Here is a 14,685-nt window from a genome sequence, read left to right on the forward strand (position 1 = left end):
GATTTTTAATAAAAATGGAATCTCCATTTTCCCCTTGAAAGCTGGCTTTGAGGAAATGTGGAACTAAAAATGATTACAGAGAGAAAAGAACTTTCAGGGAAAGTTTTGATATATTCAGTGCTCATTAAATAATCATTTATTCTCCTGTAATATGAACTCTTTCTTTAGGAAAAACATTCAGAACTCTTCCGAAAATGTGAGATAACAGCATCCCACTGTAGGTTACAATGGAAGCATTTAGAAATTGCTCATTTTTGATGATTCTTCAAGGGCAAAGGAATCAGAGAAATCTACATTTTCTTCTGGGCAACTGGGCCATTAGGAGAATAAAAACTCCTGCTCAGTAACATGATGAATTCCAAGGGAATTCAAAGACCACCCAGCAGCATCTTAGTGTGAATAACAGCAAGTTTAAAAAAAAAAGAAAGAAAGAAAGGAAACAGTCCAGCTCACAGGCCAGAGCTTCAACCCAGGAAGTGAACCCAAACCAGCAATCTCAGCAGCAGAGGGACTTTGCCTGATTTCTCCCTGATACTTCCTCTGTTCCACAAAGGGAGGGGGTGTGTGCACACAGATCCTGCCCTCTAGGGGCTAGCAGTCTGAAGAGGTAAACAGAAAGCAAATTGACAGACACAACTTAGCGATGTTAGCACTATCACGGAGATGGTACGAGAGGCCAGAGAGAAATGTGAGCTAAGCCCAGCACACAGTAACTAACTGGTCATCTGATCTCAAGTAACCCTGACTGTCCCTGTGGTCATTTATAGCTTCTTCTGGAAAATTCTTCTTGTGGTTGAGCATGACTGTAACTGGCATGGGAATATCACCCTATTCATCTTCTCTCTCTCTCTAAAGGAAGGGTAACAAGAAAGAGCTGGGCAAACAAGAACCTGATCTGGGCTGCAAAGCTGGGTCCACGGGCGTTTGCACCAGCCTCTCCCACAATTGCTGTTTGCTTAACAGTGCACTTGATTGACCCCGAAGAAAGCTTTGTTTTATTTTGCTTCAATTTTTCTTTTGATCCAGTGAAGACAGGTGTAGGAAAATAACATCTCCCATTTCAGGAAAAGGCACGCCACAACTAAGCCAGTTCTATCTGCCTACAAAACGGGATAAAGGGGCCTCAGCACAAGGACTTCAGCATCCAATAGACCCAACAATGCACAAATACTCATGAGATCAGAGTGAATGACTTCAAACTCTCAGAAAAGGAAGGGCAGAGAGATGTCCCCTAGTATCCCAGTTTGGAGTGGGGATAATTTGGAACAAAGAATTAAGAGAAGCTAAGTTTAGAAATTGGGAGTCAGAAAGACCTTGAGATCCCTGGCAGGGTGGGACACAGAGGGGGGGGGGGGGAAGTGACCTTGAGAGGGAAAGGGGGAAAGTGTGGAAGGAGAGGCGGGAAAATCCCACAACAAATCTGGGTTTTCATGCGATTTGTGTCCCACATGACATGGGTCACAGAGGCCTATCAGACATATGCTAACATGTTTTCTAAAAACTGCAGATGGATTATGCCTGTATGGCAAGAACAAGTGAATGCCCCACTAATGACGAGGTAATAATATTCCTCATAAAACTGAGTACCTTCTAGGGATCAGGCCTTGTATACACACACACACAAAGTTCAGTTAATGGGGATATGAATATTATTTCCATTTTACAGATGAGAAAACTGAGACTCAAAGACTTGAAAGACCTAGTAGAGCCAGTATTTTACCCTGAGTCAGTCTTGCGCCTACGCCCGTGTTCTGCACAGTTAAGCTGGGAGAAGGTAGGAAGTATGGGGAATGAGGTAGATGCAAGAGCCTCTGACTACAACTTACTGACGAATGAAACCCTGATGGCCCTTAACATACAACACAACAGCAAAGAGCACTAACATCTAAAAGGGGTAAAAATCATGGCCACTGAAGAATGCACCTGCAGGATTTAAAACCCTGCCTGCTGCTCAGCTGCTGTTTAGCACGTCAGCCAGGTTCCCAGCACCCTGCCAGCCACGTTCCAGAAGGAGAGCTGCCTTAGTTTGCAATCGCCGGAACCACTGCTTGCTCTACCTTTGCAATTAGTCAAAACTAATCAAAACGAACACAAGTGAGTCAGCTGTGAAATCCCTGTTCTTCACCATGGGCTGTGTGGTGGGAGAGTGCACAGATGGAGTTTCCTTTTTAAAGGAAATGTTTTGGCACTGGCCTCTGTTAAACAGTTTTCCCTTGTTTCCATCTGGTTTTAGTATTGGAACACGTACATGAGAGAATGGAAAAAGAAAATTCTGTTGGCGTGCTAAACCACTAGAAAAAGCTGAAGTGGTCGACAGCACATCCTCCCAATCCTTGGAGACCAAAGCGCTTTGTGCAAGGAATGTTGTCACATTGTTATTAAGGAAAGGGAGAGTTCGGTTTCTTGGTTCCAGCCTGTCCTAAAGTATTTTTTTTTTTTTTTTTTTAACGTGCACAGATGGGAGGGAAAGGGACCCAGATTTGAGTCTCAGCCTTATCACCATCTAGCTGCCAGCCCCTGGGCAATGTCTCAACCACTCTACACCCCGGCTAGTTCCTGTAAAGTAGAAACTACAACAAAAGCCACGTCACAAGGCTATTGCGAGGATTAAGTGAGATAACACCTGTTAAGTGCTTTGTTCTCCATTTTTGGGCTCTCCTTATTCATAAGGTTTTAGAAAAGACAAGTGATTATTACTATTGCTTTTCACAGAAAAAGATCTAGAACCATCGAGGAAACTCTAAAAACATTTAAAGGCATCTGCTTGTTTCATTGCATAACTGAAGAAAAGTTCATACATGGTGGTGCTCTAGGAGCCTCTCAGAACTTCCCAGGGGAATCAATCTTCTCTAAGACTCAAATACATCTTCTGACACTCTCACTCTATTGCGGGGTTTCCTTAACAGCCCAGCTACCAGTGTAGAAGACTGTCACCGTCCAGCCAAAACCAACCAAAGCCTAAACTGGTAGGAAAGTAGAATAATCCCAAAACATTATTATCTCTAGAGCCGGGTGAGGGAGGGTGAGAGAAGATGCTTGGTTTGGGAAGACCTCTCCCATACAACTCTTATGCCTAAGAGACAGACAGACAGAGGAGCACAGTGTCCAAGGGAATACAGGCCTGGAATCAAACCACCTGGGTTTAAATCTCTGATCTGTAATTCACAAACCCATGACCTTGGGCCAGCCAATTGACTTCCGGATGCTGTCTCCTCATCTACAAAATGAAGATGGTACTGTTATCTACCTCATAACATTGTTAGAAGGATTAAATAAGTTAATATATGTAAGGGGCATAGAACCATGCCCAATATATTGGTCAATTTATTGAGTTCCTACTCAATAAATACTATTACTACTATTAGTATTATTACTACTCCTAAATCAAAGAGGAGCTGGTGTTTCCCTAACTGTACTGAGCACTGAAGCATGCGATGGAATCACGGTAGGTGCTACACCAAAGGTTATTTACAAATGACACCAGGTGGCAACATCTACTCAGCCAGAAGATGTTTCAGAAGAAAACCCTCTCTTTTAAGTTCATGTAACCAACCAGTGGTCACATACGGTTGTGAGAGCCAGACCACAAAAAAGGCAGAATGCCCAAGAATTGATGTCTTTGAACTGTGGTGCTAGAGAAGATTCCTGAAAGTCCCTTGGACAGCAAGGAGATCAAACCAGTCAATCTTAAAGGAGATCAACCCTGAATATTCACCGGAAAGACTTATGCTGAAGCTCTAGTATTTTGGTCATCTGATGCAAACAGATGACTCATTGGGAAAGTCCCTGATGCTGGGGAAGATCAAGTGCAGAAGGAGAAGATAGCATCAGAGGATGAGAAGGCTAGATAGCATTACAGATGCAATGAACATGGGCAAACTCTAGGAGATGGTGAGGGACAGGGAGTCCTGGTGTGCTGCAGTCCATGGTGTGGCAAAGAGTCAGACATGACTGGGCAACTGAACGACCACCACCACCAAGGATATCATCCTTGCAAATGTTTTAACCCAATTTGTCTCCACACATACCACAAAAGGGCCAAATTCTCAATGTGAAGTATAACAGAAGACATTATATTTTTCTAAATAAAAAAGGATGTGGAAAGATTCATATCATCAAGACACTGGAAATAACTTTGCTTTTTATTGCCCTGTCTTCTAGAGCTACTTACAGTTTTAGGGCTGGATTTACATGCCCAATCTCTATAATTAAAAGATAAAAGCTTCACCCTGATGTATATCCCAAATGGAGGAAAGTCTATTACTCAAAAGCCTCAGAAATGAGATAGAAGACACAGTACAGGCCAAAACTGTAGATACAGTAGAGATCAAAACGGTTCAATGTCTTTATGAATGTTGAAGAGTTGGGGAGAAATCTGCTCTTTAAAACATGGTTCACTTTACACCACACCTGCCTCTTGGAAAAAAAATGGTGAAGTGCTGTGGTAGTTCAAGCACGGCCACTGGGGTGACAAGGACTGAGTGGATTTCAGTCACTTCAAAAGACCTGGGACACTGGTGCCTTCATCTGGGAAAAGAAATATACACCAGCTAAGCAAGTTAGGGATATTGTGAGGATTAACTGCAATTAAAACAAGACAACAAAACAGAGACAGGATGATTTTTATTTTCATCTACATAATATCTGAAAGATATTTTCAATATTTACTACTTCTATAGTAAAGAATAACAAATATATTTCATTATTATAGTTGTCTTGTATTTCTTCTTTCACTGCTAATAGCTTTGTCCATCTCTAAGTTCAATGTAGATTTCTTCATTTTTCCTGGATAAAAACTCCTGGAAAGTGAGCTCACCACTCCTGAATAAATCATTTCTATCAAGGTCAAATTTCATCTGTCTTGTATTTTTCCTTTTCTCTCCTCTAATAGCTATAGATCTTGAGATGAGATCTAGTCTGAGTTTAGAAAGTAGATAAAAAGAATTTCTTTCTTATGCCAGATCTCTGACAATTACTTTTGGTTAAAGTAATTCCAATAGCAAACTATAAAGAATGTTCTCAAACGCTCATAATTATTTTGAGTATCCATTTGGATTATTAACAACTTGAATTTATCCCTATGTGATATATATGAAACAAGAATGAAATTTGCTACTAAAATTTTCAAGAGGGTTCAGAATCCTAAACCCTCAGAGCCCAAAGGAAGCTTTGAACTTGTGAAATGAATTGAATCCCAACAAAATTCAAAACTTTGACCATGGCCAACCAAGAAGAAAGAGACCAATATGTATTCTTCAGATAGAACTGAGTACCAAACACATCCTATTATGTCAGGTATACCAATAAGACAACCCAGAGAATTCCCCAAGACAGTGAAATTTCTCAACCTTAGCTTCAGTATCTCATGCATAACCCTTTCAAGTGAGTTTCCCCACTACCTCTTGTGCTGTATTTAGTAGGGCCTAAGTGGAACCTTAGCCTCTTCATGAAAGTGAAAAAGGAGACTGAAAAAGTTGGCTTAAAGCTCAACATTCAGAAAACTAAGATCATGGCATCTGATCCCATCACTTCATGGCAAATAGATGGGGAAACAGTGGAAACAGTGTCAGACTTTATTTTTCTGGGCTCCAAAATCACTGCAGATGGTGATTGCAGCCATGAAATTAAAAGACACTTACTCCTTGGAAGAAAAGTTATGACCAACCTAGACAGCATATTCAAAAGCAGAGACGTAAGACCAGAAACTATAAAACTCCTAGAGGAGAACATAGGCAAAACACTCTCTGACATAAATCACAGCAGGATCCTCTATGACCCACCTCCCAGAATATTGGAAATAAAAGCAAAAATAAACAAATGGGACCTAATTAAACTTAAAAGCTTTTGCACAACAAAGGAAACTATAAGCAAGGTGAAAAGATAGCCTTCAGAATGGGAGAAAATAATAGCAAATGAAGCAACTGACAAACAACTAATCTCAAAAATATACAAGCAACTCCTGCAGCTCAATTCCAGAAAAATAAATGACCCAATCAAAAAATGGGCCAAAGAACTAAATAGACATTTCTCCAAAGAAGACATACAGATGGCTAACAAACACATGAAAAGATGCTCAACATCACTCATTATCAGAGAAATGCAAATCAAATCCACTATGAGGTACCGTTTCATGACAGTCAGAATAGCTGTGATCCAAAAGTCTACAAGCAATAAATGCTGGAGAGGGTGTGGAGAAAAGGGAACCCTCTTACACTGTTGGTGGGAATGCAAACTACTACAGCCACTATGGAGAACAGTGTGGAGATTCCTTAAAAAAACTGGAAATAGAACTGCCTTATGATCCAGCAATCCCACTGCTGGGCATACACACTGAGGAAACCAGAAGGGAAAGAGACACGTGTACCCCAATGTTCATCGCAGCACTGTTTATAATAGCCAGGACATGGAAGCAACCTAGATGTCCACCAGCAGATGAATGGATAAGAAAGCTGTGGTACATATACACAATGGAGTATTACTCAGCCATTAAAAAGAATACATTTGAATCAGTTCTAATGAGATGGATGAAATTGGAACCTATTATACAGAGTGAAGTAAGCCAGAAAGAAAAACACCAATACAGTATACTAACACATATATATGGAATTTAGAAAGATGGTAACAATAACCCTGTATACGAGACAGCAAAAGAGACACTGATGTATAGAACAGTCTTTTGGACTCTGTGGGAGAGGGAGAGGGTGGGATGATTTGGGAGAATGGCATGGAAACATGTATAATATCATATATGAAATGAGTTGCCAGTCCAGGTTCGATGCACGATACTGGATGCTTGGGGCTGGTACACTGGGACAACCCAGAGAGATGGTATGGGGAGGGAGGAGGGAGGAGGGTTCAGAATGGGGAACACGTGTATACCTGTGGCAGATTCATTTTGATACATGGCAAAACCAATACAATATTGTAAAGTTAAAAAATAAAATAAAATTAAAAAAAATGATAAAAAGAAAAAAAAAAAGCAGAGACGTTACTTTGTCAACAAAGGTCATCAAGTCAAGGTTATGGTTTTTCCAGTGGTCATGTATGGATGTGAGAGTTGGACTATAAAGAAAGCTGAGCACTGAAGAACTGATGCTTTTGAACTGTGGTGTTGGAGAAGAGTCTTGAGAGTCCCTCGGACTGCAAGGAGATCCAACCAGTCCATCCTAAAGAGATCAGTCCTGGGTATTCATTGGAAGGACTGATGTTGAAGCTGAAACTCCAATACTTTGGCCACCTGATGCAAAGAGCTGACTCACTGGAAAAGACCTTGATGCTGGGAAAGATTAAAGGTAGGAGAAGAAGGGGATGACAGAGGATGAGATGGCTGGATGGCATCATCGACTCTATGGACATGGGTTTGGGTGGACTCCAGGAGTTGGTGATGGACAGGGAGGCCTGGTGTGGTGTAGTTCATGGGGTTGCAAAGAGTCGGACATGACTGAGAGACTGAACTGAAGTGGTACCAGGGCATCTGTAAAGTTCCAGAGGTTACTCTAAGAAACACCTAGGACTGGTAGCCATGGAGGTAAAGAATATTATTGCCAAGAATGATGCTAACCCACATCATTACCTTCCATGGGATCTATTTTACATAAATGATTTCATCAAAGATCATTTAGGACTCTTTTTAATAAGAAAATTTTGCTCTCTACAAATCTAAAATCATTTTGAAAAGATTAAGATTCTCAGTTTTAACACAATATGTAGCAGAATGTATTAATCACAAAATTTAAAGTTTCTTCATGCTCCTTCTATGGAGATAATGAGCAGCAGCCAAGGAAACATGTTTATCCATTTAAAGATATGAAGGATAGCATTATACATTACCCATACTGAATTAAAACAGGATCAGGAAAATCGATTTTAAACATGAAATTATGGAATGTTCAGTAGGTAATTGGCCTCTAAGAGTAAATTGATATTAACTTCTTAACAAGTTTCCAGTTTGGTCTTACAGGCCCAAATATCATGGAGGAGGCAACTGATTACAGAAATAGTTGTAAGCAAAGCTTACTTCACAATCTGAATGAGCCAACACTTCCAAGTTATAAGGTCCACATTGTCATGAAGTATTTAGTAAGCTATGCATTTAAGTTTTGAACTTGTCAACTGAACTGAATCCCAGGAAAATTTAGAGCTTTGACCATGGCCAACCAAGAAGAGACTAAGATGTTTCCTTTAGATAGAACTGAGTACCAAAGCATACTGTTATGTTAAGTATACCAGTAAGACAACCCAGAGAATAATTCCTCAAGACAGTGAAATAAAAACATATGCTCATATAAAGACATGTACATAGAGGTTCATAACAATTTTATTTATTATTTATAATAACAAAATGTCAGAACTCAAATGTCCATCTATATGCAAGTGAATAAAAAATTATTTTATAACTATGCAGTAGAATACTAACCAGCAATAAAATGAACCATCAATGCTTCAATTTAAGCATCTATTTTGTCTATACTTGGCAATGTGCCCGGTGCTACAAGGAACTGGGAACACAGTGACACACAGGTCAGATAGATGGAAGCACAGGTTTGCAGCGATACACAGCTGCTTCTGTCCGAGGGCTCAGAAGACCATCTAGGATAACCTCTCGTACCTATACAGGAGAGGGTAGTTGCTACCCCTCTTCTGGTGCAGACTGAGATAAGACAGTTAATTAATTCTTATGATCATCCCACTAGTGACTCTGTAAGACATTTTTAAGAATCAATTTTTTTCAAGATATACTTACATATAATAAAATGTAACAATTTTAAGTATGTATTTTGATGAGTTATAAAAAATGTATGCATGCACCCAAGTAACTACCACCACAATCAACATATAGAACACTTACAACATTGCAAGAAATTCCCTCATGTTCCTCTGCAGTCAGTCACCAGCTCCACCACCTGGCAACCACCAATGGGCTTCCTGTCACTATGGCTTAAGTTGTGTCCATTCTAGGATTTCATACGAATGGAACCATATAGCATGTGGTCTGGAGAAGGCAATGGCACCCCACTCCAGTACTCTTGCCTGGAGAATCCCATGGACTGAGGAGCCTGGTGGGCTGCAGTCCATGGGGTCGGTAAGAGTCAGACACGACTGAACAACTTCACTTTCACTTTTCACTTTCACGCATTGGAGAAGGAAATGGCAACCCACTCCAGTGTTCTTGCCTGGAGAATCCCAGGGACAGGGGAGCCTGGTGGGCTGCCGTCTATGGGGTCGCACAGAGTCGGACACGAATGAAGCAACTTAGCAGCAGCAGCAGCAGCAGCAGCATGTGGTCATTTCTGTTTTTTTTTTTCTTCACCCAATACAAGGTTTCTGAGATTCATCTATGTTGCTACATGTATTGATGATTCATTTTATTGCCAGTTAGTATTCTACTGTATAGTTACAAAACAATTTGCTTATTCACTCACATACAGGTGGACATCTGAGTTCTGATTTTTGGTTATTATAAATAATAAAACTGTTATGAACTTCTGTCTACATGTCTTTATATGGACATGTTTTTATTTCCCTCGGGTAAATACCTAGGAGTAGACTTGTTGAGTCATATGTATGCAAGTTCAACTTTATAAACAACTGTCCAATTGTTTACCAAAGCAGTTCTATCATTTTTACATTTCCACTAGCAACAGTGAGAGCTCAAATTACTCTACATGTTTGCTAACACTTGGTATTGTCAGTTTTTTAAATTTCAGCCATTACTGAAAAGAAAAAGTGGAAATCAATATTTTAGAATGTTAACCATAGAGGCATCTCAGTAGTAAGTATCTGCATACAACCCAGGAAGTCAGACAGGAAGTCCAATGAGAAACACTCAAATTCTATCCCAAAGCTCCATGAATGAACTGGAGAGGTTATTTCTCTCCTTGAGTGCATGCATGCTAAGTCGCTTCAGTTGTGTCCAACTTACACAATTATATCATAACTCAAGAAAGAGTTTATTTCCCCTGATCCAGCACCATTTTGGATTCCTCTAGAGGATACAACCCACTCTGAAAAATAATAAGTCTCCTGATCACAGGCCTCTCCTGCTCAGACTGCCAAACACAGAAAAAATTCAAACAAAGAGAAGCATTAGTAAAAGACATTCAATATAGAAAACACCCATGCTGACATGCGTACATTGGCAAGCTTTGAAAGCTTTGATAGTCTTCTCTTTAAAAATAGAATATAACTCTTTATGCAGTATGAAATGTGGTTAAAAATTATTTGCAGACATTGCCTTAATTTGAACAAATTTTGCCTGTTCAACATGGAGAGCTGGTTTTCATCAACCAAACCACAAGGGTTGAAGGGCTTGGACTCCCAGAAAGCATAGGGGGTTCGCTCTGATAGCAGGAAGGAACAGCTGTCATTCCAGGGCCCTGCTTCCACTGCAGAGTCTCCTAGGTAAGATGAGATACAAAGACTAAACAGGACTGAACAGGAGATAAGGAGGAACTCAGAATCCAGCTCACCTTTCAAAGAAGCCGCCCTTCCCTCTGCCTGGAATGCTCCCCACACCCACACCACCTATTTTCAGAACCAACGAGCCCTACTTTTCCTGCAGTTCTGGGTTCTCTCAAACAAGCCAAATCCTCCTAACACATGCTTTCAAATCATTATATTTTTCCTCTTTAACCTTTTCACAGTTAATAATTATGCTTATTTTGGTGAGTAAAATATTAATGACTGCTGCTCCTTCCCCACTGAACAAGGTTAAGTGTCATGAGCTTTTCTCCTAACTAAACCCCCAGCACCAAGAGTGCTCAGTATATAAAAATTCCTTAATAAAATTTGCATAATTAATTACTTGTTAATTAAAACAATGCTTTATCAGAGATGTATTGATAGGCCTCTATGCTTTGCATAAGACAGAAACTAATGGTGGCTGCTTCCTTCTCAATTATAAGAAAATTCAAACTGCAAAAAAAAAACGTGGTTGTCAAAGTTGCCTGGCCTTCTCCTGCCCCAGTTTCCATTAAACCCTCTGCTTCAATGTCAGATCTGCTTTGTCAACCAATCCTCTCAAAATTCAAATCCATGAAAAGGATGAAGACTTTCAGAACTCAAGACTCTCCTACATTAGAATGCCACAGAAAAGCAAGTCTCATAGTTTCAGACTTTCAACCTGAAGGTCCTGGTAATTTATAAAGGAAATGCCGTTACCCAGTAAGTCCTCAGTTACTATTCCCTACGGCAGGGGAAATGGTCACAGTCTTTCACTGAGAGGATGCTGTTAGAGGACCCAGGTAACATTACTGACTTCATGATCAGCAATAGGCTGACAACAGCATGTGCCTTAAAGGTAAACAAAACCGTCCTCTTTGGACTTTCCTCATGGTCCAGTGGTTAAGACTCCATACTCCCAATGCAACGGGCACAGGTACAATCTGTGGTCAGGGAAATAGGATCCCACATGCCACCTGGGTAAGGCCAAAAACAAAAATGCCCTTTTTTCATCCACCTTTTCTGCAACTACCTGTCTTCAAGAAATCTCAAGGGAATGTTGAAAGACCTAAGCTTAAAAAAATTAGAATCACTGTGCATCCATGCTCATCCCATGTTGAGCTCAGCCCAAATATAAAACAAAACATAATTTAATTTAATGCTTTCTATTCCTATCAGTACAAGCAAAAACTCCAGAACTGAAATTTAAAGATGTGAAAATATTTTTAAGACCTGAACCTCATTAACAAAATACTAGGAAGGTATTAGCGGAGGCTACTGAAGTCTTGAGTCCCTATTGCATAGCAGGCACTGCCCAGCACACTAAAGGAATGCAAATGTCTTCCAACCCATCACCAATTTTACTAACCTAATCACTACTGGGGTTAAAGAAAGACCAATATTTCAGGGTCAATCCTCATTCTAACCACTGAGAAGGCATTCTTACCAAACAGCTCTCTGTTTCCATTTCATTTTAAACTAAGACACAGTCCTACTGTTATCTTTACATTTTCTTTCTGGAAAAAAGCTATCACTACCCTGAAATAAGTTTGGATAAAGAAATGAGCAAAGGCTTAATTCTTAAAAAAAAAAAAAAAAAAAGCTAAAAATGGGTCCAAAAATAAAGTTTTATTCCCAAGCCACAACTGGAGAAACTTAAGGGAAAAAAAAAAAAAAAAGATGAATAAAGGCAAGCCTAATTTTTCCACTGCCCAGTTACAAGAAATATCAGAAACATTACAAATGCTCTAGGTCCTCAGATTAGCATTACCCACAGCTCCGTAGTAAACTTATCCAAATTTTATCTCAAAAAACTTGGGATGAATCCACAGTAAGTTCCACAGATCTCCTACAATCACAAACAGAAAGAGGAAAAAGTAAAATAAAAAATCACACAAAATTCTAAGCTTAATGGAACAGATGCCTCTTCCTGACAAGGAACAGCTGTCAGGCAAAGCCGTGATTTATGAACTGAGTCTACTTCTTCACATTCCATACGGTGTCGATATTTATCTTGAGACCAACTATTACTGATTATTGGCAACTGTTAAGGAAAAAAAAAAAAGTCCGTGAAACTCAGGCTGCTGGTAGTCATAATTATCCAAATACAAGAAGGCGTTCTAAAACAAAAATCTCAAGAGGATAGCCCACTTTATGTCAAGGCCCTAGTGAAGGAAAAGTATGGACAAACAGATGCTCTTAATGAAATGGAAAACACATTAAAACTGCACTTCATTACCTCTCCATATAAGGCAACCTCAAGAGTCAAGATGCCATGAGTCTCCAAGGATCAAAGAAGACAACAAACAGGAAAGGAGTGGAAGGGCAGCCACGCTCAAGCCTTGAACTGTAACCCTCCTGGATACTAGAACTAACTGCTTTAAAACAGAAGTCGTTTTTAATAATATTCATATCCAGCTTTTATTACCTGACAGGCAGATGTAAGTTAAATATTCGCCTTGGCCTCCAGTTGCCAAGAAAGGAATCTTTTTCTTTGTCCTCCTCTTGACCTGGACAGCTCCCAACATCCTTTCATCAAGAGGTGCAAAAATTTCCTTGCTGATCGCAGACTTGGCACTCATTGTCAGCCAAGTAACCAGGGCTCGCAGTGAGTTTTCTAGAGAAGCAAAAGAAAAGGCAGGTTGGAATTGGCAATATCGTAAAGAGACATACAAGAGTGAGCAGTAGATTATGATCCAACCACCCCACTCCCAGGCAAATATCCAGAAAAGACAAAAACTCTATTAGCAATATAAATGGCTATCAACAGATGAATGGATAAAGATGATGTGGTATAGAAACACAGTGGGATACTACTTAGCTATAAAAAATTAAATAATGCCATTTGCAGCAACATAGATGGAGTTAGAGATTATCATACTCTGTGAAGTAAGTCAGAATGAGAAAGACAAGTAGCATATGATATCCCTTAAATGTGGAATCCAAATAAAAAATGGTACAGGTGAACTTATTTATAAAACATATAGACTCACGGACATGGAAAACAAACATATGGTTACCAAAGGGGAAGGGGTAGTGAGGCGTAAATCGAAAATTTGGGATTTACAGAAACACACTACTATATATAAAATAGATTAACAACCAGGACATACTATATAGCACTGGGAACTATATTCAATATATTATAATAACCTATAATGGAAAAGAACCTGAAAAAGAATATATATATGTGTGTGTGTGTGTGTGTGTGTAACTAGGTCATTTCATTGTATACCTAAAACACTGTAAATCAACTGCAATGAAAAAAAATGAACAGCAAGTTTATTTGCAGTTAAGGTAATTTTCAATTTGTGGTTCAACCTCTCACTTGCTTGAAATGCATTATATTTCAATCATTAAAAGCAAGGCCTTCACATTTATAATAACTGAAAAAAAATTCAAACAAAAAAGGAATACAGATTTACTTGCTGAAAATGACAAATTCAACACAAAGAGATGAACAGCACAAAATGGGATCTAGAAAGTGTGCCAGTCTTCACCCCAACTGCACCTGACTCTAACTAGCAGGTGGCACCCACCCCCTTCCCATTCTACAAGGACCATGATTTCACCATTTTCAGTTGAGAAATCTTTCCACTGTCAAGAAATCTTTAAAGTCAAGAGGTTCACTTTGAAATCTCCTTGAACTTTAATATAATTTAATATAATTTCCCTAATTCTATTCGTAGAGGAAATAATTATATCATCTTCCTCATAATAACTATATATGCAACAGAAGACCATTAATTTAATCACCCTTCAGCTGCTTTGGATCAAGCTAAGTAATTAATCCTTATTTATTAGCCTCTTTCAATGGGTCCTATTTTCCAGGACTCCTCTGCCTCTCATTGCCATGCTCTGGACCCTCGACAAATTCTCCCGTTTCCTTAAGTCAAAGCGGACACATAATTCGAAAAAAATATCTGACCAATGCCAAGTATTTTGAAAATGTTACCCAGCAGTTCCCACATGCTATGCTCCTGTGGTTAACTGGCACTGTGTGCCCAATAATTAAGAAAATAAAGCAGCATGTTGCTGACTCACAATGGGTCCCCTTTCTCCCCAATCCCTCAAAGTTACACATATACACAGTCCCCATGCTATATTTAGTTTCCAAAGCTGTATTCCCTAAAGGTCTTAATTATGCTTATTTGTGTCTATTACATTCAAGGTCAATCTGAATTTTAACTGTATATCATCCAAAAACTCAACTGTAACTTGAATAAACGAGTCAATGTTTTCTAT

The 14,685-nt window shown here is 39.4% G+C and overlaps 1 protein-coding gene across 7 annotated transcripts in view; it reads right to left on the reverse strand.

The window, feature by feature from the left end:
• Positions 1-14,685, reverse strand: part of STXBP6 (syntaxin binding protein 6) — a 281,001-nt gene that overhangs the window by 192,058 nt on the left and 74,258 nt on the right. For 6 of the 7 annotated variants that reach the window (XM_005221969.4, XM_005221968.5, XM_059879121.1 and 3 more), the window contains 1 exon segment: positions 12,869-13,057. The exons of the other annotated variant lie outside the window; for it this stretch is intronic. In XM_005221969.4, coding sequence (XP_005222026.1) covers positions 12,869-13,022 — 154 coding nt within the window. In that variant the 5' untranslated portion in view covers positions 13,023-13,057. 7 annotated transcript variants of the gene reach the window in all.

The sequence above is a fragment of the Bos taurus genome, chromosome 21 (genome assembly GCF_002263795.3).
Source record: "Bos taurus isolate L1 Dominette 01449 registration number 42190680 breed Hereford chromosome 21, ARS-UCD2.0, whole genome shotgun sequence".
NCBI classification, from domain to species: Eukaryota; Metazoa; Chordata; class Mammalia; order Artiodactyla; family Bovidae; genus Bos; species Bos taurus.